This window comes from Macrobrachium nipponense, chromosome 27, assembly GCF_015104395.2.
Source record: "Macrobrachium nipponense isolate FS-2020 chromosome 27, ASM1510439v2, whole genome shotgun sequence".
Taxonomy (NCBI): domain Eukaryota; kingdom Metazoa; phylum Arthropoda; class Malacostraca; order Decapoda; family Palaemonidae; genus Macrobrachium; species Macrobrachium nipponense.
In genome coordinates this window covers 41,703,032-41,729,033 of record NC_087216.1, presented here as the reverse complement: position 1 = coordinate 41,729,033, position 26,002 = coordinate 41,703,032, and the positions used below count along the sequence as shown (strand labels likewise).

Below are 26,002 nucleotides of genomic sequence, written 5' to 3'. Positions count from 1 at the left end.
TGGGACAGCATCATTTCAGTAAAGCGTTTTGGGGAGAATGAAGAACGTCACATTCCAATAGAAGGCTGGTCGTTGTCAGGTTTCATTACTCAACAATGTTTACCTTTTACTATTAACAATGGGTTTTAGATATAATGAAATCACTCCAGGAACAGGTGACAAAGCAGATTTGCCTACTTTATCAACATCCTCATTTCCTTTATTGTGGCTTCATAAAACTGCTGGAATGGCAACTTAACTCGATAAAAAAAAGGGATTTTTAGGACAATAAGGGTCAATGAAATTACATATTTCTCTGGTGGCTAATAACCGTATTGCAGACAGTTCTGCTGTGAAAACACGCCTTATTGGGTAAGAAAACGATGCTGCAGCAACACTGAATGACCCAGTGCTTGAGTTTGTCCCTAAAGTTCATAATTCATCAATTCATCCATCCTACACCAGAAGATGATCCGGATTAGCAATGTGGACCTTCCGTTCTTATAAGTTCTTTTGTGTGTTGTTCATGAAGTTCAGATGTAAAAGCACAACTTTTGCATTGATAGCAGCAATGAGTACAGACATGTACTTCATGCATAAACTAAGGAGAAAGAAATTTTAGCGCCCGGAGGAAGTGTTGTATTTACATATATAGAATAAAAAAACTCTGGTAGCTCTGCAAAAGACGTATGTTAGATTACAGAAACCGAGATGCCATCTTCCATTACTTCCTTGAAAACTAAGATCAACTTCTGGAATATTACAGCGTATTCTTAGAGGCAAACGTCGTCCACAGTAAGCTGAGTTTTAATTTGCTTTTCATTTTTTTATGTAATCAAATCAAAATTAATGTACAAACTAAATCCGTTTAACTTCTACTTTCATCACAATAAATCATAAGACAGGCAGAGAGTAACAGTTGAAGGAGCAATAATATAACAAAATGTCACCAATAAAGTAGATAGAATAAATAGCACTGCTAGTCAGAATCCAGAGTGCTACACCAAGTCCCCTACTGCCTTTCACTGCTTACCGCAATTAGGGCAGTGGCTGTGCTGGCATAAGGCAGCATAATCTAAGTCAAACAATTGGCCACTAAACAATGATTGAACGAGAGAGAAACATAGTTCACCAACCTGATCATGTGTACGTTTTAATTAAACATAATACAAGTACATTTGAAAATGTCACTTATACTTATTCGAATTCATGACTACCAATCAAACATCCTTTTGATAAAAGAACAAAAGTCTATAAACAGGATTATTGAACATTTTTTCAGTCACTGAAAGAATAATGACAAAGTGAATTCTTTTACTTTCAGATGAATTTCAATGGACTGCAACTTCAAAAGAGCCGGCTCTAATCCCAATAACATTCGAAGAGGGAAAACAAAACAAACAGTTGGTTTCTATTCGAATGACGAGTTTGAACCAGTTATCAGCCTGACGAATTTCAGGGAATCTGTAACACTTGGCTGGAATGGGTCATCGACTGTAGTAAAGGGGAGACCGCTACCAGGAAACTACCGAGCACAGAGTATCCATCTTTTGCCATCGAACTGCCTACGAAATTTCTTGCACCTTGGAGGTAGGGTAATCAAAGGTTGTGTTTTAGTGACAATTTTATTAATCTAGAGAAGAATAAAACCAATATCCCTCCTTGAATAAGTCTTGAAAGCTAAATTTTTTATACTTTTTATGCTTCAAAAATGAATAATATCTTTCTCCTTGAAAAATGCCAACATGTTGTTATTATTGAATTTGTCCTTCGGAAGAGGTCAAAATATGTTAGCTCATAGGAAAATACATTGATCACAAAAAATACTCAATGGCTCGGTCATTTGTATCCTATTGTAATTTATTTTATCTCTTTCATGAATCATGGTATGAATATGAATCTATATCTAAAAGAATTTGCTAATATGAGAAAAGGTTCAAAGGAAAATTTTAAGAGTCAGAGGGAAGGATTGGATTACAAAAGATGCCATAAGGTAAATTACGTAAGCTCCAAAAGTAGATGACGTGATAAAAGGGAGATGGAGATGGCTTAGACATGTTCTAAGCATAACCTCTATGTGAATAATATATGATATAGAAAACTAGGCTCCTGTGGGCACCAGAAGAGTTGGAAGCCCAGACCTACTTGGATGAGAACCAAAAGATGAGCTAGATATGAGTGGAGATTTGAGGAAAAAAAAACAAAGCATTGGGAAAAATGCAAGTGGCAGAATTTCACTAGAGGCCTTTTGTGCCATGTGACGTTGTGGGAAATGATGATGATTGTTATCTCTTTGCCTCATCTAGCTACAACGAAACCAATGTCCACATGTAAGTCAGCCAGATGACTGATTTTCATTCCATCTCATTAAATTTCAGTGTCTCTGTAAAATTACATTTAAAAAATGTAAATCACAATTTCATGACAAATAAGGCTAGACACTTTTATGCTATTTTTCTGTTATAAAAAACTAATGAAATATCCAACTTACAATCAAACAACAGATCTGCTAAATGTCTGGCCCTAGGAAGAGATGGGCTAAAGCTAATAAATTCTATCTTAATGTTATGAATTTGATGCAAATTGATACTAAATATTGCACAGTGAATATAAAGCTTGAATAATAGGATCCGAAAGCTCATCATGTAGGTAAAGGCAAAAATAATCTCCCACTCTTGCAATGAGTCTAATTTTTACTCCATGCTCCAAGAATCTTAGTTTTCCATTTTGAAGTCATGTTTCCTTTCTTCTCACTGCTTCAGGAGGACCAGAGTGAAACGAGACTGAAGAACTTCTACCCGTCTTCCATGCCTGACACCCTTTATGTCTTGGCTTGTGGAGAAGGAAGCATCAGGTCGTACTCCACCAATCTCCTCCCCAGCCCTCCAAGTGACGTCAGCATCGCCATCTCCCACTGGTAACTAAGACCTCATTTCCTTTCAGCATTGTTGTACTTAAGATTTTACTTTAGGATTGTAAAAGATTCCATTATATATATATATATATATATATATATATATATATATATATATATATATATATATACGTATATATATATATATATATATATATATATATATACACGATATATATATATATATATATGTATATATATATAGTTAATATATATACTGTATATATATATATATATATATATATATATATATATATATATATATATATATATATATATATAGAATTGTGTGCACATGCATTTATGTGTATTTAGAACAAATACGCATAAACGAAGTTATAATGGGAATTATCCCACATAAGTGCCGTAATAATTATGACAGAATTTCCCTGTAGTACAGATTTTTTGTTTGGTTCGAAGGAAAAACAGAAAAACACTACTTACTAATTTGCAAGCTTAAGACAAAAATTTCGGGTTGACAATCATTCTGCTACTTGCTAACCATATATATATATATATATATATATAATATATATATATATATATGTATATGTATATATATATATATATATATATATATATAATGGGAAAAGCTGAGTGTATTATATATATATATATATATATATATATATATATATAATATATATATATATATATATATATATATATATATTATATATATATATATATATATATTCAGCTTTTCCCATCTTTATATGGGGTCTCTGTTTATTGTTAGACTAGATCACACATTGGCGAATAAAGCCCACGCACGTCGTAAAAGCTGTGCTTTCACACAGTCACCGAGTTTTACGAAATCCGCCAAGTGATTGCATTAACTAGCTTTGCACGTAGTTATCGCGGTCGAGCCACAACTGTCAAAAGCTCCATGTCATGCCGACGTACCCGAGAGCTCTTCCGACATACGTAAATGTGATTACGGTAGACGTAAGTAGCAATTTCGACAGACAGTGTCCGTTTCGACGTATTCGATGTAACTGGCAACCCTCAACCTGCGTGGAGGGGGTGCGCAGTAGCCGCATTGTGACATATGCGGTCCCAGTTATAAAAAAAAGTTCAAGGGCAGAATTTAGTACACAAAGCTGCCTATATTTTTTATGTTTTGATAGCATACATTTGGGATTCAAGATTTTTGGTAATTTTATATACTCTTAGGGCCGAGTCTCTCATATACATGAATATAAAACAACCTTAAATGAATTATATATCGAACTATAAATATTTCATGACACCTAATACAACTCACAAACAAATGTGTTGCCTCTCTCTCTTATTATATATTTGCTCATAAATGTACCCAGGGGTTGCTGTTGATTTTAGTTATTATCTTTTATGATAGTATAAACCGTTATAATTGTAATTTTACAAATAAAGTGCAACTAAATATTAGAAAAGATATGTATATTCCAAAAAGTTACTGCATCTTCGATCTCAATAAATTTGCGTAAATATATACTCAGAATTTGTTACTGTTTTGATATTGTGTGAGCTGTAATTATAATTATAATTATCATTGTACAAACATGAAATTATTTTATTTAAAAAAAAAACATGACCAACTTGGTAAAATTTACTATTGTCTTTTAAAAGGGATTGTAAATAATCATGTTCAACTTCTCGTGGAGGGTAGGGAAAATTATTTTGGATTTTTTTCCTTACAACATTTGCATTTACATATCTTCCTCTTTCCATTGATGTCTTTTTTTGTTTTTTATTGGTCAACCTCGTGCGTTTTACTATTGGATGGTATATGAAAGGTATATCATGTTAAATACGTATTATTTCTGTAGAGTAGAAAAGAAATGGTATACAAAACGGGTTTCATATTAATACGCTTTTAAACAAACAGACCAAATAAAGACATTATGATAATTGTTAACATTATCTATCTGTTTCGTAGTATGCCAAAGGCACTCTCCACCGTACGACTTGACCTGCTCAGTCGGTAAATAAAGCTGCACTCATGTGCAGTCAGATTTCGTGAGGGCATGGTTTCATCATGGGCCCTGTTCAACAATTTCATTGAAAAGGTCCTCTGTTATCCTGGTCAAGTTCCGGTACAGTCCTGAGGTTTCACACGCCGATTCTCTCATCAAGTTGTTACAGTGACCTTTCTCGTCTCTTCTTTTTAAGTAAGGCCACATACATCATTTCCCGCCTTGATTCTTTTGCAACTTGCGCTTTCGTTGCCGCCGTATTTTCATTATTCTTAACATCAAGATGGCATAGTAATGATCGACCATGGCCAGTGCAAGTTCAGGATTATCATTTAGTGTCTAATACAGTGGTTCCCAAACTAGGGGGCTCGCCCCCCTATGTGGGGCGTGAGGAGGATACAAGGGGGGCGTGAAGTCATCTGCTCAAAAATATTTCTTTAATTATAATAATAAAATCATTCAAAGAACAAATATCTGCCATAAAAATTTCGTTTTTTGTTACTTAGAAAAATGTCTCTGGAATGTACTATTATTTGTTTGAGTGGCTTTTATTATTAAAATTTAATACAGAAAGAAATCTGTTTTCCTGGACAATGCTAAGAAATAAATGCAAGAATCATTTCACATGAACAAAAGCGGGAGGGGGGGCGTGCGGGTCTACTGGAAGCAAAAAGGGGGCGTCAGGTAAGATAGTTTGGGAACCACTGGTCTAATATCATGTCGAAATATTTCTCGGTCTTCACAACTTCCTGTTCGTCCATCTTGTGCCTCTGTCAACAGCGCCTGGAATGGGAATGAGTGCAAACTCTCATCAACCCGCTTTTATATGCATTGCAACACGTTCACGACGCTGTATTATGTATGTTGTAATTGACTTCCGTCTACGAAAATGCATTTGCGTCAGTCGCCTTCCCCCAAAAAAATATTAAAAGTGGGTGTGGCCTAGATCATCGGCGACATACGTGTAGGTCTACGTACATCACAAATCTCATATCCAGGTATGTAATTGTACATTACGACCGTCATACTGTTGTTGTAATCAGCTGATTTTTTTCCCCAAGGTCTGAGACAGTCGTAAAGCCTTATGATGGTTGCGAACTTTATTCGCCAATTTATGAGCCAGATTTCATCTCACTCACGTTCTTCTCCTGCATGCCCTTGTTCACTGTCTCTCCACTTCATTTTTGGTCTAACTCTCCTCCTCGTTCCGGGTACTTCCATGTCCTTGGTTCTTTTACATACAGAAATCTCCTCTCTTCTCATAACATGCTCAATCTATTGCAATCGTCTTTGTTTGAGCTTCTTTGATATTTCTGTAACTTTCACTGTCCCTTTGATGAGGTCATTCTTTATCCTGTCTCTTCCTGTCACTCCGCACATCCAACGTAACATTTTCATTTCTGCCACTTCCACCCTTCTCTTTTGTGCTTTCTTCATGGCCATGTTTCACAACTATACATCAACCCAGGTCTGACAATGCTCTTGTACATTTTTCCCTTCAGCTTTACATGAAATCTTTTGTCACATAGCACACCTGATGTTTTCCTCCAATTGCACCAAACTGATTGTATTCTGTGGTTCCCTTCCTCCTCCATCCCTCCACAATCTGACACACGACCCAAGGTACTTGAAGGGTGTAGCATTTTACTTCCTGCTCTAAGTTGATGCTTCCCTCTTGGTCTCCTCCATTTCATCCACATATATTCAGTTTTTTGATCTGTTTATCTTTATGCCTCTGTCCTCCAATGCACTTCTCCACAACTCCAATTTCCTGTTTGTTTCTTCCTTACTGGTGGTTACTAACACTCTGTCATCTGCCACAGAGTACACTCCAAGACACCTGATCTTTCACTCCAGCTACTATCACACCCACCTACCATATCAAAAATAGGGACTCATGGCAGATCAATGGTGGAGTCCAACTTTCACCTCAAACTTCTCTGTTGTTCCTACTGAGCTCTTACGTGTGTTGTTACTTCTCTATACATATCATTTACAATCCTCACATATTTTTTTGAGACCCCTTTTTCCCTCATGCACCTCAAATGCCACTTGAAAGTCTATAATGCTTTTGCCGTCTTCGTTCCTCTCCCATCTTTTAGCTGTACCTATAGTTCATTTAAGTCTCCACCCAATACAACTTTCTTCTTCTGGGATTGATGTTAATACTTCATCCAACTCCTGCCAAAACATTGACTTCTCTTCACCATCTCATCCAACTTGTGGGGCATAAGCACTTATCACATTTAGGACTTCTTCTGATAACATTAATTTAATCTCCATTATCCGACTAAAACTTCTTTTAACTTCTACCACTTTTTCCTTCAGTTCATTTTCAACAATGATGCCTACTTCATTTCTACCATTCTCGTCTGCCCTACTGTACATGAGCTTGACATCCTCTTCCTATTTCCTTTGCCTTATTCCCTTTCCACCCCTGTTTCTTGCACATACAAGATATCAACTCTCCTCATATTCATCATCTCTGCCACCTCTCTACTCTTTCCTGTCATACTACCCACATTTAGTGTCCCAGTTCTAATCATTTGGACCTGCTTCTTTAACTGCAGGTCGTCCACACTGCAGAGCCCTTGCCTATTTATCGAAGGGGTCAGGTGAGCCCCCGGCGCGTTGCGTAATCGGGGTATACCCTGGCATTCTCTCTGAATCTGGACTAGACTAAATATGGTCTATAGCCCTCTTCATTTACCCAGGCTTGGGACCGGCACCAAGTTCGGCTGACTTCCCCCTCCAGTGGATATATATATTTATATGTATCATGTATGTATGTATATATGTATGTATGTATGTATGTATGTATATATATATATATATATATATATATATATATATATATATAATTACAGGGTGTAACACGAGAGTTTATGCAAATATTTCGAGAAATGGAAGAAAAAGGCGTTCTATAAACACATTTTAAAGCTTCGTTTGTCGATGAGATGAGTTTTTAAAATAACCGTTTTTTCCTTAACCTGCCCTCAGCCAAGATGGGGTACGCCATGTCTGAATAGTCAGAGATATTGGGGAGAAGAGTTGATGAAGTGCATTAAACAACCGGACTGATAAGTCTTTTAATTATGATTTTTGTGCAGGTTTTGAAAAATTTAACATTACGTTCCCTTCAATTAGTAAATCACCTGTGAACAGACACTACTGTAATATAATTTTAATGATTAGCTTTACGTATGAAGGAAAGGCTTTTACATCTGACAGAGACGAAAGCATTTTCTTAGATGTGTTTTTTCATTCGACAGGTGTGATGAATACTTTTAATGGAAATGAAAGGCTTTTGATAATATGTTTTAAATCTTTAATCGGTGTGTAATGGAATATGCTATCTCTGATGGAGGGGAGCTTCCATTCAGCTTGCTTTTTCTTCTTTATCGGAGTACAGTGAATACCATTGACTTAGGAAGAAGGTTTCATGATACAATGCATATTTCCCTTTTTTCAGTATCTAAAGAGTACCTTTAATTTGCAGGTATCTTTTATTCACATCAGCATAATCACCGATTTCCTTATATATATATATATATATATATATATATATATATATATATATATATATATATATATATATATAAAACAGTGGTGTTTGACTGTTGCAAAAGCCATAAATAAACCTCATATCTACATATTCCACAATACTGGAACAGTAAGTCATTGTCTCCAGTTTCTTGTTCACAAAATGAATAAGGAATCTGGCACTTGTAACCTGAACACACCCAATCTCCTCCCCTTTTCCATGACTACTCCGACATCCCCCATGCGCGCCAACTTACTTGCCATTTAATGAAAATTGTTATTTTAAAAATTCACCTCACCGTCAAACGAAGCTTAAAATGCATAGCACGTTTATAGAACATTTTCTGCTTAGAATGACTTTCTTTCATTTCCCGAAATATTTGTATAAACTCGTGTTACACCATGCCGCCTACTATATTATGTATATGTATATATATATATATATATATATATATATATATATATATATATATATATATATATATATATATATATATATATATATATATATATATATATATATATATATATGTAAATATAAAGCGAGATCCGTCGGCAACGCGGCCCAGAAGGTACATGCAGAACGGGTGACAAGGAGACAACTAGTTGACAGGAAAGATTCATTTATTTGGCAACGCGTTTCGTAACTAATGGCTTGTTACATCATCAGGGCTGAATTAAATTGGACAGACGAGTTAAAATACATGTCACATAAACAAAAACATATAAAAAACAACAATTCGTAATTGAAAAGTTCCTAAACTAGTTAAAAAAATAATAATAATAATAATAGTAATAAAAAGGAAGCAAACACCAGTATTAAAAAAAGAAGAGACAGCTGAATGACAAGGAGGGAAGGCTTGTCATTTCAGCTGCTCTTCTGACAGAGACAGGTACTTTTTTAATACTGGTGTTTGCTTCCTTTTTATTACTATTATTTTTTTCCTCTTTTATTTACAATTTTAACTAGTTTATGAACTTTTCAATTACGAATTGTTGTTTTTATGTTTCAATTATGTGATGTAATTTAACTCGTTTGTCCAATTTATTTCAGCCCTGATGATATAACAAGCTATTAGTTTACGAAACGCGTTGGAAATAAATAAATTAATCTTTCCTGTCACTAGTCGTCTCCTTGTCACCCGTTCTACATATATATATATATATATATATATATATATATATATATATATTATATATATATATGATATATTATATGTATGTATAATATATATATATATATATATATATATATATATATGTATATATATATATATATTATATATATATATGTATGTTATATATATATATATATATATATATATATATATATATATATATGTAATATATATTATATATATATATCGAGAGAGAGAGAGAGAGAGAGAGAGAGAGAGAGATAGAGAGAGAATAGAGAGAGAGATACCGTACGTGTGTGTGTATATATATATAATATATATATATATATATATATATATATATATATATATATGTATTAGTATATGTTTATCTATATATATATATATATCTATATATATGGGTGTGTGTGTGGGTATTTTATATATATATATATATATATATATAATATATATATATATTATTTCTTTATTTAAAAAAAAAGAAAGGTTGTGTATAATTAATAAAGATTCCAAAACACCTACGAACCCAATCAACTCTCGTTCTCAAAACATTTCAGGACAAGTTTTTCTTCTGTAGCTTTCTAACAGCTTTCTAACAGCGACAGCGAGTCCCAGCAGGACCTGGGAGGGAAAGGACAAAATTGAGTCAGAGCGATAGAATAGAATAAACAAATTCCAAATACAGTACCACTTAGGTCGGGAAGTGATGGGAAAACAAAAGTTTTATTCTTTCTGAGGAGGAGACTGGAATGATGTAAGCGTGAGAAAAGCAGATTACAAAAAGGTATATAAATGATAAATAAACGAACTGTGGATAAAAAAATCAATAAGTTTAAAAATGAAAAATAAAATTAATTAAATGGTAAGGAAAAAATAGTATAACAAACTCAAATAAAAAATGAGAAACAAATAAGAAAACAAGATAAAGATATAACAGTAATGTCTGGTTGTGGCTTGGGGACTGCCTGATAAGAAAGATGGAAGTGAATAGTTTTGTTGAGGAGTTGGCAAAGAGTGAAGTAGTTATGTGAGCATATGAGGGGAGGACAGGAACAGAGGAACGCTGAATTGTTGCCAGTATTTGTAAACGGTGTGCCGTAGAGGAAAGTTACTAGAAGAGTGACAGGCTGCTATACTAATGTTCAAATTATTCATATGCTTTGTCTTCAGCGTTGACTAATTGCCAATTAAATAGGTGTCCTTGCCGTACACAGTAGGTGTAAACTGCAAGTATTCTGGATGTGCTCCTGGAAATAGGATGAAACTAATTTTTTGTTCGTACTATTTTGCATACCTGGATCTTTGGAGGAATGCTTGGCGAAATTTGCTAGTTCCTGATTCTGGCAGTACCTGAGGGATTGATTATGAGAGACACTGATTTATCACAGGGGAGGGTGCTTTTAGCAAGTTAGTTCTGCCTCTTCATTTCATTGAATTCTTACATGAATGGGAATCCAATTTAGTGTGGTTTGCCTTCCATTGCCCTGATGAGCGAAGACCTCTACTTCTATGATGTTATTTGATGCATATTTTGGTGAGTACTTGACGCTTTCTGATAAGAATAGTTCTTTGGCAGTCAGTGTATTGTGTTTTTTCTTTATTATTTAAACAAGTCTTCTCGTGCTTTTAGAACTGCAACCAGTCTCCAACTCCCCCGTAGGAGGAGAGCGCTGCTGCAGTCCACTGAGCCATCTGTATAATTTATACATACATATATATATATATCTATATAATATATATATATATATATATATATATATATATATTATATACTATATATAATATATATATATATTATTACATACATACATATATGTGTGTATGTTGCCATCTTTTGTGGGTTATGATTCCATGTGCGCCTTGTTTCAGTTGAACAGGAGTGCAGGGAGAATGCTGAAATGGAAACTGAAGTGAATAGGAGCCCGAGAGGAGCTCAGTCTATGTGCACTGGGTTCTTCTTTCCATACCAAGCTCCTCATGCAAATTCATGATCCCAATTATTTTGTTTCTCAAAGGGCAGTCCCTGAAACTGTTAAGTTTGTTTAAATGATCATTAATTCCTTTGGTGAATCCTATAAGATGAGATAAAGAGGCAAGATCTGTTTCTGCCTGAAGTAAAGAGAGTCTGCTCCATATTGGAGCTCCTGGGATAGTTCTCATTACATTATTCTGAATGATCTGCCAGGGCAGCCAGGCTGGTTTAGCCTTGATACAGGGGCTGTATAATTCACCAGAGTCAGAATTGTCTGTAAATAAACATTCTTGATAGATGACAGGATGCTCCTTGGCAAAATGAAGTGATCCTTCTTCAGTCAGAATTTCGCTCTCCTTTTCAGAGTGTGGTTTTTGTTAACCCCAATATAAACAATGGGTTTTCCTATGATAGAGAAGTTGTTAGGAAGTTGGGTATGCTTCACAGCCATGGTCCTGGTCTTGCCTATGTATGTTAATTTTGATGCCTAGTTCCTTGCACTTTTCCTTAATCATGTCTAGTGCCTGTTGAGTTTTTCCTAGTTGATTGTTGAACCCCCCTGGTTGGCGGGGGCCAGACATTGCAGACATCATCTGCCATATGAAGATTTCTTCTCCTCTGAAAAGATTGATTGTATAGAAGTTTTTCCCATGAAAACATTGAATAGAAAATGACTAAAATGGGATCCCTGAGGCACCCCATTTATACATTCAGTTGCCTTTAATTTTTTTTTTAATGAGGGAAAAAAGAATTAACAGTGGAGTGCCAATTCATAGTCTTTCTCAAGTTCCAAAAAGCCAATCAAGATCTTCTTTTCATTGCCTGTGGATAGGGTATCAGTTATGCATTTCTGGGTCCCAATTCCTTTCCTGTACACATATACCCAGGGGTACGCAGTGGTGGCTCGTCAGTAGGCACTATGGAACTGCAGCAAAATAATGAATATATGCATGGATATGAGAAATTAAGTATAGATTATCAATAATCCTTAAAAACTATTGCCATTCTTTTGTTTTTGTAAATAAAAAAAAGCAAATAAATTGAAATAGACCAAGAGCTAACGCCCTTTGAACTAACAGAGAATGGACAAAAGCGAGAGTGGTTGTTTCTAGGGTAAAATAAGTGTGCTGAATCCAAAAATGGGCGTCTTACAAGTCCCTGGTGGGACATGTGCCTCTAAGACACCATTTACCATCATGATGGCCGTGACAGTTACGACCAAATGTGACAACTTACGGCAAAACTGTCATTGATTAATGATACCTTTCCTATTCTGTCATTATGGTAACAACATTTTATAACTTTTAAATTAATGATCTACAGCCATAATTAACCCTTAAAGCTTAAATGTCCTCGAGAGGTAATGTAAAGTCGTCTGATGTAAAAGATAATTTAATGGAACTTGTTACATGAGAAAAGTTAAGCAACCTACTAATTAAATTACAGAGTATTTATAAATGTGAATAGAATAAGTATACTATTAACCAAAAGAACATAACTCAGTCACTGGTTTTCAGAAGAAACTTCCTCAATTTCACTTTCTTTTTTCCCTGGTTCCAACGTCTTTTCATCATCAATCCTACAATATATGTCTTTTGGTATCTGCTCTCCCTCAAACCACCCACTATCTTCGGGTTTGAGCGTTGATGGGACAGGTTTGTTAGCATTTTTCCATATTAACGCAACATAGTTTGAATGACGAATTTTCTTTACAGTACTGATTGGCAAGGAGGCAGTCCACCAACAAGAAAGCCCTTGATATTCGGAAGTGGTTGTTGGTCATCTTTTGGCTTGCATTTATCACTGAAAATTAAGTATCGCCCTTCATTTACTGAATCTATTTTTTGTTTTCCATAGATAAGACAAACAAATTTCTCCAACTCTTTTGAGATAGTTTCAACACTGTCCGTGATTTTGTTCCCAGTTTGGCAAACGTGTCTCAGAATTCCTTGGAGGAATGGCATATGGTTTAATCAATCTTCCCTTTCCTTAGAAAAGATGCTATGAAATCACAACCTGTGAATGCATGCAGCCCAGGAAGAGCCATACACAGGTTTCCTCCAAAATTTGAAGCAAAATTAGTGACATCTATAAATCTAGTATTTTCCCATTCTGCCCTACATCCATCCATATAGTAGCTCTGTGTTATGGACATAATAAAGCGGATCACAAGAATATCTGTGTCATTAAATCTCACAAAACATTGGCACCAGCACATAATACGCGAGTTGGCCCTCCTTTTGACAACACTCAAGATCACCAACTTTTTCACACACTACATGACCATCAACCTCTTTGTAAAGGTAGTACTCTTTTTCCAGTCAAAAATATATTTCATGACCGTGGAAGACAGAGGCATAGCTATCATCTTCCCATTCCTTCACCAGAAAGCGCAGTAATGACTTCTTTAAGTTTATTTCTCAGTGTTTGTTGAAAGTCCTTTGGACGATGTTGCTCAGGGCCCTGTACAATGAGGCTGATTTCACCTACAAGGTTTCCACGCCTTCCACATTCTTTGTCCTTGATTGAAGGATTTTCTTGGGTGTCACACACAAAATCCACACGCTTTGCTTTTCTAGAGAGATTTACCATGATGTCCTTTGTAATTGCGCCATAGGTGGGTGCTATACTCTCTCATGACTGTATTATGAACATTCCATCTACCAGACAAGTGTCCACAGACGTAGGTGTCACATTTGAAACTTTTCCCTCTAGTATATACATCAATTTAGATTTGCTGTTTTTCATAACAGTTCCATCAATATGTGTTAGTGAAGTGAAAATGGTACTGGTGTTAAAAGAAATTTCAAAGTTTCACGAATATACCTTCTCAGTTAAAAGCTAGGAACAAGTCTACCAAATATATCTCTTGTACCTTGGACTTCCTTAATCTTCATACCCTTGGTTGCTACTTTTACCTTCATGGCCACATTAGTAAAACTTTTTACTTTATGCTTAGGGATTGGTTTTTCAATCCTGTTTGGATCTGCAAAGCAATCACTGGTAAACTTATCACACCCCTCTTTCCCTTTGTCCATAAAGTGAACGAGGTCTCCTTTTTACATTGTCTGGTGCTGCTTTCCCAGTGCTTATACAGTACAAGTTTTCATCACTCAGAGCTTCTCCAAACGGATTCATTGTGTCTTCTATTCCTCTTACTAGTTTTTTGAAGGTCACTGTTATCTCATTTGATACAATACACCTGATTTTTCCAGTAGATCACCAACAACTGCACTTACAGGTTTGTCACCATCCATTTTCGATGGGGAGAGCAGGACTGTGAGAAAGCAAATATCAACTGTCTGTCATGATGCTGCATCAAATTTTCATTTAGTATTTTGCTCCAAAGGCATATCCAGGTCATTAGTATGACAGGCCCTTCTAACTGAAGAAATATATGTACAAGATCAATATACAGGATCCAATACCTTGTAGTTGTTCCATGACATCCACATCTTGTTTTGTTTGTGAAGTGTTCATATCCATCCATTAGGGTTATATAGTTGTTGGTGCACTTTCTAGCTTCTCCATGTCAGCAGCTGAGTTCAAAGTATGCAACATTCTTTGTAGGTGTTCAGGTACTGCCCCATTAGTTATAATAAAGCTTTGAAAATGTAACACCTGGGAAGGCTGTCAGCTAGCATTTTGGGTGTAGTCATTTGCGGCGGTTGAAGTGTTTTCGGGCAATAAATCCTCTAAGCCATTGGTTCTTAACCCTTTTTGGCAGCGACCCAAAATTTTGCACAAATCAACCATGGCGACCAAAGCCTACATAGATATACAAATTGTCTTTATAAGTAATATGATAATGCTTTTAAAAACGGGTTACAGAAACAAAATTACATGCTGGGATGTTTATTAATACAAGTAGCACATAAATAACAGTGATATATGGAAAAAAATATATCAAACATATAATTGCTAGCCTCACAAAAAACAAAAAGGTATGTTTGGGTTTCATGCTATAAAATTAAAATAGAATAATTAGGCTGTGATATATCCCTGTAGAGAGAGAAATTCAAAATTATTCAAAATTGACATGTAATGTGCTACTACTCTTATAATCAGTGAGAACCTTGACACTGAAGTGTGTTGACCAGCTCCTCAAATCTGGGTGATTTTGATGTTAGACTGCATCTTAGATCATCCTCAGGAAAACTTCAAATTGTTGATTTACATTGAAATTTCAAAAACACTTCAAATAAATTTTCTGCTTTGGAGTTTTTATTTAATCATGGTCTGCTTAGAATCCTAAAACAATGCATCATAAATTTTAATTATTACAGTATATAATTATAATATATTTGTAGTGGGAAAATAATAATTTTCTGCAAACCCTTAGCGACCCAATAAAATGGCTTGGTGACCCAACTTTGGGTCGTGACCCAGGGGTTAAGAACCACTGCTCTAAGCGATCCAAGTGCCAAGATCTGTGTCCACAATAATATGGGGCCCTCCAGATTCATCTATGAAATGTCCAAGTGAAGCAAAATAAGCCATCATGATGTGAAAAGCACCAAAGCATATGAACAGATCATATTTTGGAGATTCTTGGTCCTGTATCTGCATAGCTGGACGTAGGTCACTAGCTGGTTTTGCAATTGCCATATCGTAGGTCACGAGCTGGTTTTGCGATTACCAGATCGGTCACTAGCGTGTATGTATCACCACACTCCTATGTAACAGTACATCTCATCGTTTCAGCAACCACATCCAGTCGTGTCGGGGCTGGATGTAAGTTCTCCATGTATCTGACAATCTGGAATGGAAGTTTATCTTCTGTGATGCGTGAATTCCAACTGGACCACATTGGTGCATCGTCAAATATTTCACATGACATTACCCGAGCTATATCTCTTCTTATCTGAATCAGGCGACTGGGTTTATTAACTTCTTCAACTGAATAGTTGAAGGTTGAGGTACAGGGTTTCTTTGGATATGGTATTCGATGAACCATGTCAGAGTCAAACTTTGTTTTTCACTTAAGTTTTTTTGGTGGCATGTCTGCTTGTGTTGTATCTTTACCTGCTGGACTGGTGGTTGATATGCCTTTTTAAGAACATTTTGGTAGGAAATGCCAACGATATCACGTAAAGTCCCTTTCCCTGATAGGGTTTCAGTGTTTTCATCATAATTGTCCCATGCTGTACCTGTGGACAAACCAGGCTCTTGAACTATTATGACACACACAAACGTTTTTGCACTGCGCCCATTTGGTCATGAATTAAAACATAAAAAATCCAATATATATTTTGTAAAACATTAATACTTCATTTAAAAGTTATAAAATGTTGTTACTATAATGACACAATAGGAAAGATATTATTAATCAATGACAATTCCGCCTGAAGTTGTCACATTTGGTCGTAACTGTCACGGCCGTCATGGTGGTAAATGGTGTCTTACAAGCATATATCCCACCAGGGACTTGTAAGACGACCATTTTTGGATTCAGCACACTTTTTTACCCTAGAAACAACCACTCTCGCTTTTGGAATATGTGGAACCGCGGTGATCAGCAGTTCTAATTTTACTAGCAGGGTGATATTGTAGTAGCCAGCCCATGCGTAAAGGGGATGGGATCTCTGCCCTGGCATCCTCTCGAGCAGTGTTAGCCTAGCTGTTAGAGGAAGAAGGTGTGTTTTGAAATTGTTTTGAAATTTGTCAAAGCTTAATCAATAGCGATAGTGATCAAATTAGTGACGATACTGACGATATGTAATGCAGAATAGTCAACTCAGTGGGGAGTTGTAATAAATGGGAAAAAATGATAACACCTTAATGTAAAATAGTAAAATTCAAAATATAGTAGCTTTCAGTAGCAGTTCAGCTGCCTTCCTCAGCGGGAGAGAAAGAGAGAGAGGAGAGACAAAGGGGAGAGAGAGTGAGTGTGTGTGTGTGTGTTTATGCAGTTATATCAAGGAATTGAAAAAAAATTTAAGTAATAAATAGCACCCCTATGAATGATAGCCACAAGCCGCCACTGCGTACAAGGACCATGTCATCAAGATGAGCCTATTGAAGATCATCCTCTCAGCTGTCTTCTTAGTACAGCTGATTAAAATAATAGGTGTGTAGGCACATGGCTGTCTTGGCTTGAGGATTAGGTGAATGTCCTGCTGAACACATTTTCTCAGTCAGACTCTTTCATTACAGGTTGTTTATTAGTATGAGGTACACCCATGTTCTAAACAAGCTGTATGTGATCAGAACCAGATACAGTATCCTTCGCTTTTTTGGGAATATGGTTTAATTACTCCATAGTGAAGGGTGTGTCTGTTTGTCAAGTGTATTGCAGGCAGCATGTGTAGTTATATTCCTGAAGGGTTCTAGCTCTATAAGACAGAGCTGGATATTGGAAAAATATGAAACATTCTCATTCTGTCACAATGTGTTACGCAATGATGACTGCTTCTCCCCCGGGGTCAGGATGAAGTGTGCCAACAGATACCTTATTAAACTGCCTCCATAGTTTGGCAATAGGTGTAAGATGGTGCACTTCACCACACCATTGATACCAATTATCCAATTTTAACTTGTAAAAGAAGTGTGCAGCATTGGCAGTTAGTAGGGCATGCAGGTGATCTGTCAAATGTCTCCTGAAAAGTTTCCTTAGTTAGATCATCTATTCACACCAGGCATCTTTGTCCAAGACTTCAGCATGCTTTTTCTTTGGCAAGGACAGCATTACTTTGCTGAATAAATCCTGAAAGAAAATATCCTGTGGGCATAGTGGTCACATAATTTTCGAAGGCGGGCCAGTTTGCAAGCTCGGGATTTCCATCTTGGAGGAGGAGGTGGAAATAATTGCTGATTAGTACTACCAGGTGCAGCTGCCAAGTCAACTCACATCATGCAGACCGCTGGAAACTACATTAATGTCTAATTAACCTTCCTGTAAATGGGTAATCACAATTGTTTAATAGTTTAATTCCTGGTAATTCCTGAACTTTAAAATGGTACAGGTGGTGACTTGTGGGGTTAGTTGGCTGTCTTAACCTAAGTAAATTGCGATGAGCATTAAAATCTCCTGCAACGGGTGTGTTACCTCCATTTGCTGCATCAAGAAACACCTCTGCTTCCAAGGCTTTCTGGAGAGATTAGTAAATATTATGAATGGTAAATTATTCCCTCAAGAATCATTTTAACACTGAGGGACTCTCCTGGTTCACAAGCAAGCTTGACGTGTCAGACTGAGATGTTTGGTTTACAGTGTATCCCATGTAGGGAAAAGAGGTGCTTACTTTTGAGTGATTCCTGTATAAAGGTGGGCAAATATTTATAGTGGGGAAGCTGGTTTGAGGGCTAGGTAATGGACAATCCGACCACCTAGATCTCAGCTAACACCAAACTGGCACATTATCATAAATACTTGCCCAATCTGTGTTCGCGTCGAAACTTAAGGAGTAAAATAAGCAATGAAAGCACAATATCTTTATATGTCATTTGCAAGTTTATTATACCATTTACCTGCTAATGAGGAGATTAAAATAAGAAGAAAAGAACAGAGACTCTCTACAAGCTAAATGCCATTGAAATAGCAATTATTTTTAATAACACTGCCCTAAAAGAGGGACTCCTTCCAAATAATAATAAACATAATCTTTCAATATCAGTTTTAGTTACCATCGTTATTTGTCTCAATAGGATATGGAATTCGTGAAGTAATAGTGGCAGTAATCTAAATGTTATGCACAGTAGGTAAAATGGTTGTTCAATAACATAATCCGTGTTCCAGAGACTGAGAGGAGGCAAATCAGAGGTGATGGATGTGCTACAGTCATTATCCTTTTCTCAGTAACAATTTCTTTCTTACTCGTCACTACCACTGCCTTAGTTGTGCTCCGAAACAAAAGAGTAAGTTTCTTATACAACAAAATTCTAAAACTTTGTGATCCTATCTGAATGAACGTAATTGAACCATTCTCTTAGAAAATTGCACTTTAAAAAATCTACGATGAAAAGAAAAACCTTTTGGGAAAATTCACTCCATGAGAAACATTTCTTATTTTTTGTTTCGTGAAGGATACTTTATATGTAAGTGCTCAGCACATATCCTCATAGTCATAACTCTCGAGAAAGAAATCTTCTCAAAATTCAAATGGAATGTTATCAAAAGAGCGGAAGATGACAAGGAGGGCTGAATTCTGAAATGAACATTGATATTATATCTAAGTCCTCATTTCGAAATTTAAAGTCTTTTCACATGTAGGCTACCTATGACTATAAATTCTGAGGTCATTTAGCCTTGTCATTAACCCATAGTTATCATTCGAATATATTTTTTTTGTTTTTAGTCAAAAGAACGTTTTTTATAAATTCCGTTTCATTGCAGATTCCATTCCAGTGTTTATCAACAAAAGAATCTTTCGAAGTTTCATGGAATCAGAGAGCACATTCAGTAAGTGCAGATCAGTCATTTTTTACACCTCTCATGGTTTTTGGCGGCTAAGCAGCTTCACGGAGAAATCTTCAAATATTATTTTTCATTTTAGAATATATTTAATTGCCCATAAAAAATTAAACATATCAGTTATTCGCAAGTGAAATAGAACAGTGATGTATTAAAAATTATGTATATTATCAGTGATATTGATACCAGTATAGCTTCAAGTGTTTATGAATAACAAAAGGAAATAAAACCTGAATCTAGTTCCTTTGGGCAGGAAACGGAATTGATGTTTTGTCACCTAGTGAATTCACTGAGAATGTGGTATGTAGATATATAATTAATTTTTTCTCATTTTTTAAATGATGTAAAAGACATTGGTAAATCTTGGATATAACTTGTTTTCTTTGTTTTCTTTAGTTTTGTTGTATTAGATTTCATAACCTAACCTGTTACAGAACAGCATAACCTAATTTGTAACCAATACAACTTCTCTCACTTTTGAGTTAATCAGCTCCCCACTAAAAGTTGTTGACTACTGTCACACACATACACACACACACACACAAACAAGTACACTGCATTTAGTTACACATAGCTACAAGAAAAACACAAGCTGTCCAGAGTTTCAGAATTGTAAGATAAGTTAACTGACTGTCCTTTCCAGGAAACTAAGTTATGGGATGCTGTGGCAAAGAATGACGTGGAACAGGCACAAAGCCTGCTTTGTCAAGGTGCAGACCCATTCAAAATAGGAGAAGACCGGCAAAACCACTGCTTATATGGAAGCTCATCTTTTAGGTTACAAAGTGATTTCACAAGTTTGACCCGCCACCCAGGAAACTCGGAAGGTGGGGGACCCGTGAAGGAACCTAGTAAAGTCCATAATAATGTAAGATTTGTGAAGATATTGCAATTGTTCGATAAGTAAATGCTATTTTCCTAAACTTTCAAACATAACCCTTTCATAAGATTATTCTTCGAGTGAAAAAGGCTTTGTCATTAAATCATATCAACAGGTGTAACAGGAAGACTTGGCAGAAAGAAGGTTGCTTAGAGATGTGAAATCTATAAATAAAATTTTTGGGTTAATGCCTCAAAGAGAAATAGTATATTTTTTAAGAAATGAAGCATTTTGTTCCTATAAAACCTTTGTCCTCTAGACTTTGTGATTTGGTGTTATTTTTGTCATAAAAACTGCCAGGTTTGTATATTGCCAGTCTGAGCATGATAAATGTAAAAGACTGAAAAGACAGTGCATTACAGTCATCTGGAAATGTCAGCTTCCTGGTCACACATACTTGAGAGGGGAAAACTAGCTTTTGTATCTCTAGACAGCCTGTGACTTACTAATGCCACAGTTATTTTTTAAAAGTCACTGAAATCAGCAGAGTTTAGAACTTGTTTCTTCCCAATTTATATGTTGATAATAATTATTATCACAGAATCCCATCTAATAGTCAATTCTTACATGCCAGCACCTCTTGTTAAAAGGATGTCATAGGGAAACACATCCCTCGACTGTAGCCTTTGGATAAGATATCCTGCTATGTAATTAACCCATATCACATTAGATCCGTATGATTCAAAGCCACAGGCTGTTTGCAGTAACCGAGGGGAAGAATGGAAAAAGATCTTGCACACTAACCTCCACTCCATAAAGCATGCCTAAAATGATAACTCAGGTGAGATCCTTTCCTGCCCAAATGGAGCTTGGATAGCTACACTATGAGCAGAACCTACTCTTTCATAAGGGCAGTGTCAAAGTACCAAAGGATGATGTCACTCAAGTAGGAAGAAAAGTGGTCTTGTGTCTGCAGACATCTGACACCAGTACCTAGACACTACAGAAGTTCCTCTTAAATAAAATAGCTGGAACAATTTTCCTTGATTTGTGGGATCTGACACTAGTACTGGATCATCCCTTTCAATACACAACTGTGATGATAATTTGATTATCTATGTTCTGTTGAATAGTAGCTCTGGCTGGAGAGACAGACCTCCATCAAATCACTCAGACAATGGTTCACTTCCCTGCTACACAGCTAACGAAGACTTCCTGAATTACCTATATATCTTGCTCACAAAAGGAAATTGTATTCTTTGAACACCTCCTTTTGCTTGCCAGTGAACATAGACAAGCCTCAACACCCAAGCTTTAAGGCGTCAAGTCCTGATCAGGTAACACTACACAGTTCTCACAAAACACAAAAGTATCTTATCTTGTCTTAACCTATATTTGATGAAATCTTGGAGAGATGAAATTGTGCAGTTCTCAGACTTTGTTTCAAGGCCTAACAGGTTCTAAGTATCTGCCTCAAACTTATGAATTAAATTTAGGCTAACAGCTCATTTTCATCCCTCTGAAAGCTGGATACATCAAGAAAAAAGACAATCTTGAAAGTAAGCTCTCTATCCTGAACATCTGTCAAGGTGCCCAAGATACGCTATGAATATGAAACAGTCATCCCACTCTGGATGCCTGACTTCACAAGGTGGGCAAATTAGCTCTCATTTCATCGTGAGCATGAATTGCACATCACTCTGACGACAAAGTGACACCCCCTTACCACAGAGACATAGATGAGCTTGTCTCAGTGAAAAAAGATGAAAATCCATTAGCTGTAGGGTAGAGGCTTAAACCAGAATCCCCATCCTACAACACAAACCAAAGAAGATAGCCCAATTACATTAAAACATCACTGCTGAGGACTTACTGACTATCTATCATGTACAAAACCCTCTCTCTTGTAGGAGTTACCAGATGTTCTCTGGCTGTGAGGTGAATGTCTCCTTATGAGACTGGTGAAACCGTGGCATGTAGGAATGACAAAGAAGCATAAGCCATGAACAGATTTCCCTTTGCCCATCAAACAAGAAAGACGGCAGATCAGGATACCATTCAGCTTGAGGCCAGCAAGGAGCCACAGTGGTCATCCCGAGCCCAGCAGATATCGTCAATGGAAAAAAGGCATAGCATCCAGATAGTCTCAGGGGTTTTGAAAGCATTTTTGAGTGCTGGTTTGAAATCTGGAATTGATAAACACTGGGCACTTCCTATATATCTAAGGGGCAAACAAGACAACACCAGTCTTGCCCTTAACCCAGACAACCCTTGCTCAACATCAGGAAGCATTCTACAATTTACTTAATTGTGCATCTACCCTGTCCACTTGTAGACATCTGCTTGTATATGCAAGCATTACTATGGTGTTATTTCTTATCAACACCACTGATTGACCCATCAACTTGTTGTCAAATGCCTGCAGTGCCAACAGCACCACTTACATTTCCCAGACATTGATATTGATATGTAGATAAAGCTCATTTGCAGTCCACACACATGAACTCAGTCTCTCCCTAAATACATTTAACCAAACCATTTGGGGGCAGAGTTCAAAGGAACCCCTGTCATCCACCTACCTTCCTCAATTGTCTCTCACCTCCTGGCTGTGGCGCACAGACTGTGATAGTGGAGAAGAGGACTAATGCGACTTCTAACAACACTAAAAATGAACACTGGTGAAGATGCCTGCAAGGCATGAGCTTCTCCATGGAATACAGGTGACTAAGCAAAACATACCGAAAACACTAAAGGCAAGCTGGTCACTGTTGTTGTGGCAGGAATTACCCTATTACCTCCTCGAGTTTACTTACAGAAGAGTAATTAGGATAAATCCTTGCTGCTATCATATTTCAGTTCTCCAGTTCACCACAATACGCAGACTATCACAAAATGCAGAAAGACAGTTTTGATCCGGGAGCAACTGTATATCTGGGGATGTCAGAATCAGCCAATCATCAAGATATTGCAACAAAAGAAGAATGACCAAATGAACCCCAACTGACACTGGGGGGGGTTCCTTAGCGAACACTTTGTTGTCTCTCAATAGTCATAAACACAAAGCTTGGAAGAGATATGCAGTCCCAATGCCGAAAAAAAAAGCAGATGTACAGTATTTCCTAAAGTCCTGAAGGATATAGTACATCTGAAAATATACATACTTCAAGTCTATGAAATCATGAAAGCACCCTCTCTGGCAGAAGTTAACTGAAAATGCTTAGTTACCATGCTGAACAGAACCTGAGAGAGAAACTCATTCAGAGGAGAGAGAGATCAATGACCATTCTCCATCCTCCTATTCCACTAACTCATGTACAATTTCATTTCATTGTTTTTCCAGCATAGCCTTCATCTTGGTTGGCAAGGTCTGAAATAAAGACACTCCTAGATAAATAGTCGATGAATGGCTAATAAAGGTTTGGGAGAAGTTTGGCCTCTTCCCAACCGTAGCACTGATAGCTCAGCCACTAAAGGTGTCCTGACAGCTGGGCACTGCTCTCAGTTGTAACTTGGTGCTATATGGCTGTAAATAGCATTGGGTCTCTCTAGCATCAGACTGATTGGTCCAAAGGTTAGTGGATTGGAGTCTGAGAGAATTGGACATCTGTCCTCACACTAGGATTTGGAATTTTACTGTCCTCTAAAGACAAACAAACATAATAATGTTGGTCAGCATGCTGAGCCAAAGGTTCAATCATGAATTTTGGCTAATGTTTCAGATGAAAATAAAACCATCTCTCCTCAGCAAAATATCACTCAATGGCAGGTTACCCCTTAACCCCAGACTGCTGGATCTACTTACATGAAGGCAAAGAAACCTAAAGGATCTACGAAGGCAAGAAAATTCTATGGACCAGCAACTAACAGGATCATTTCCTCTAGAAAAAGTCCAAGGAAAAGTGGGGACCAGAGCAGCTGAAAGGGTAGCATGGTCTGTAGACTGAATGCAAGAATTTGCTTGACTGAAGCCCTACCAATACCATTACTCTAAAGAATGGGCCCAAAGGTCTCTTGGAAGTGACTATCTAGCTCAATGTGGTATGGCTCTGATGGGGTTAGACTCTCAAGGCTTACAGGATACAAATGAGACTGAATCAGATCCTCATGGCCCAGAGGTTCCAAACCATAATGGGTCAGCTGCACTATCAAGGAAGAATGGTCTAATGTATAAGATCAAATTGGGGAAGATCCAAAAGATGGTAGGCCACTAATCAAGGAAGTCGCTCCCTGCCAAGCCTTGGCTATAAGTAACAAGTTACCTCCAAATCTGAAAAATCTAAGGATAGCCAAGGTCATTCAACTTCCCTGTCAATGATAGGTTCTGGTGGCAGCACTAAACCAACCAGAACTGGCGCTCTGTATTACTGAGCACCCCAAACAAAAGCAAACCTTGACCCCACCTGATGGATACTGCATGACTGGATGCCCCATGACCCATTGTGAGGCAATAATTATTAAGTATCAAAATACTCATCAACCTCTCAGTGATATGTACAGGACCATTCCATGTATATACTCAGGTTTTATACATAAAATCAAAGCACAGTAATAGTGACTTAAGGAAATACAAAAATACATTAACAATTTATTACAAAACTATCATATAAAATTCCTGATTCTGAGATGACTAAAATCAAACAAAACGCACAGCATATCATTAAGACAAAACCTCAAATTGTGTACAAATATATGCTTGTATTTCTTTGACCCTTAGTATAATTATCGATGCATTTGCAGGTAGCCAGGTAATGTGAGTCTAAGACAGACAATCGCAAATACATAGTGACACTGGAAGGCGATGGAACTTGACATAAAGTGAAAACCTCTAATCTAAATCCTGCAGATTCTGGAGGATCACTGGAATATTCCTAATCCTGTACCTGCAATAAACCTCTCATGCTTCCTTTTGAGACATACTTATCACATTAAATCATCAGCTTATTAAGTAATGGTTAATGTGTGTGTGTGTGTGTGTGTGGCATCTGACAAATACATATGCATTAAAGACTCGACTTATCAATGGAGCCTCTCTACTTCATCCCATACTCCAAAATCCTCAGTTTTTGATGCTCAATACTTGGATGTGATAAATCCCACCATTCACTATGCACAGCAGGGCAGACTCCTCCATCACATACACACACACACCTTGCTGGTGTCTCAAATGTCCTCTGCTTGCACTTACTATTATAGTAACAATGCAGTAACTTGAGCTTATTTATGGTTACAGTCAAACTTCAGTTTTCGTACACCTCTCTTTTCAT

The 26,002-nt window shown here is 36.7% G+C and overlaps 1 protein-coding gene and 1 long non-coding RNA gene across 2 annotated transcripts in view; both read left to right on the top strand.

Moving 5' to 3' along the window:
• LOC135201051 (uncharacterized) overlaps positions 1-14,804 on the top strand; it is a 112,195-nt gene extending 97,391 nt beyond the window's left edge. The window contains exon 5 of the mRNA XM_064229899.1: positions 13,221-14,804. Coding sequence (XP_064085969.1) covers positions 13,221-13,264 — 44 coding nt within the window. The 3' untranslated portion in view covers positions 13,265-14,804. The remainder of the gene's footprint in view (positions 1-13,220) is intronic.
• Positions 14,805-19,845: 5,041 nt separating this feature from the next.
• On the top strand, positions 19,846-20,739 carry LOC135200590 (uncharacterized). The gene is made up of 3 exons (XR_010311331.1): positions 19,846-19,906; positions 20,172-20,218; positions 20,562-20,739. It is a non-coding gene; the product is annotated as an uncharacterized LOC135200590 (long non-coding RNA).
• The last annotated feature ends 5,263 nt before the right edge of the window (positions 20,740-26,002 follow it).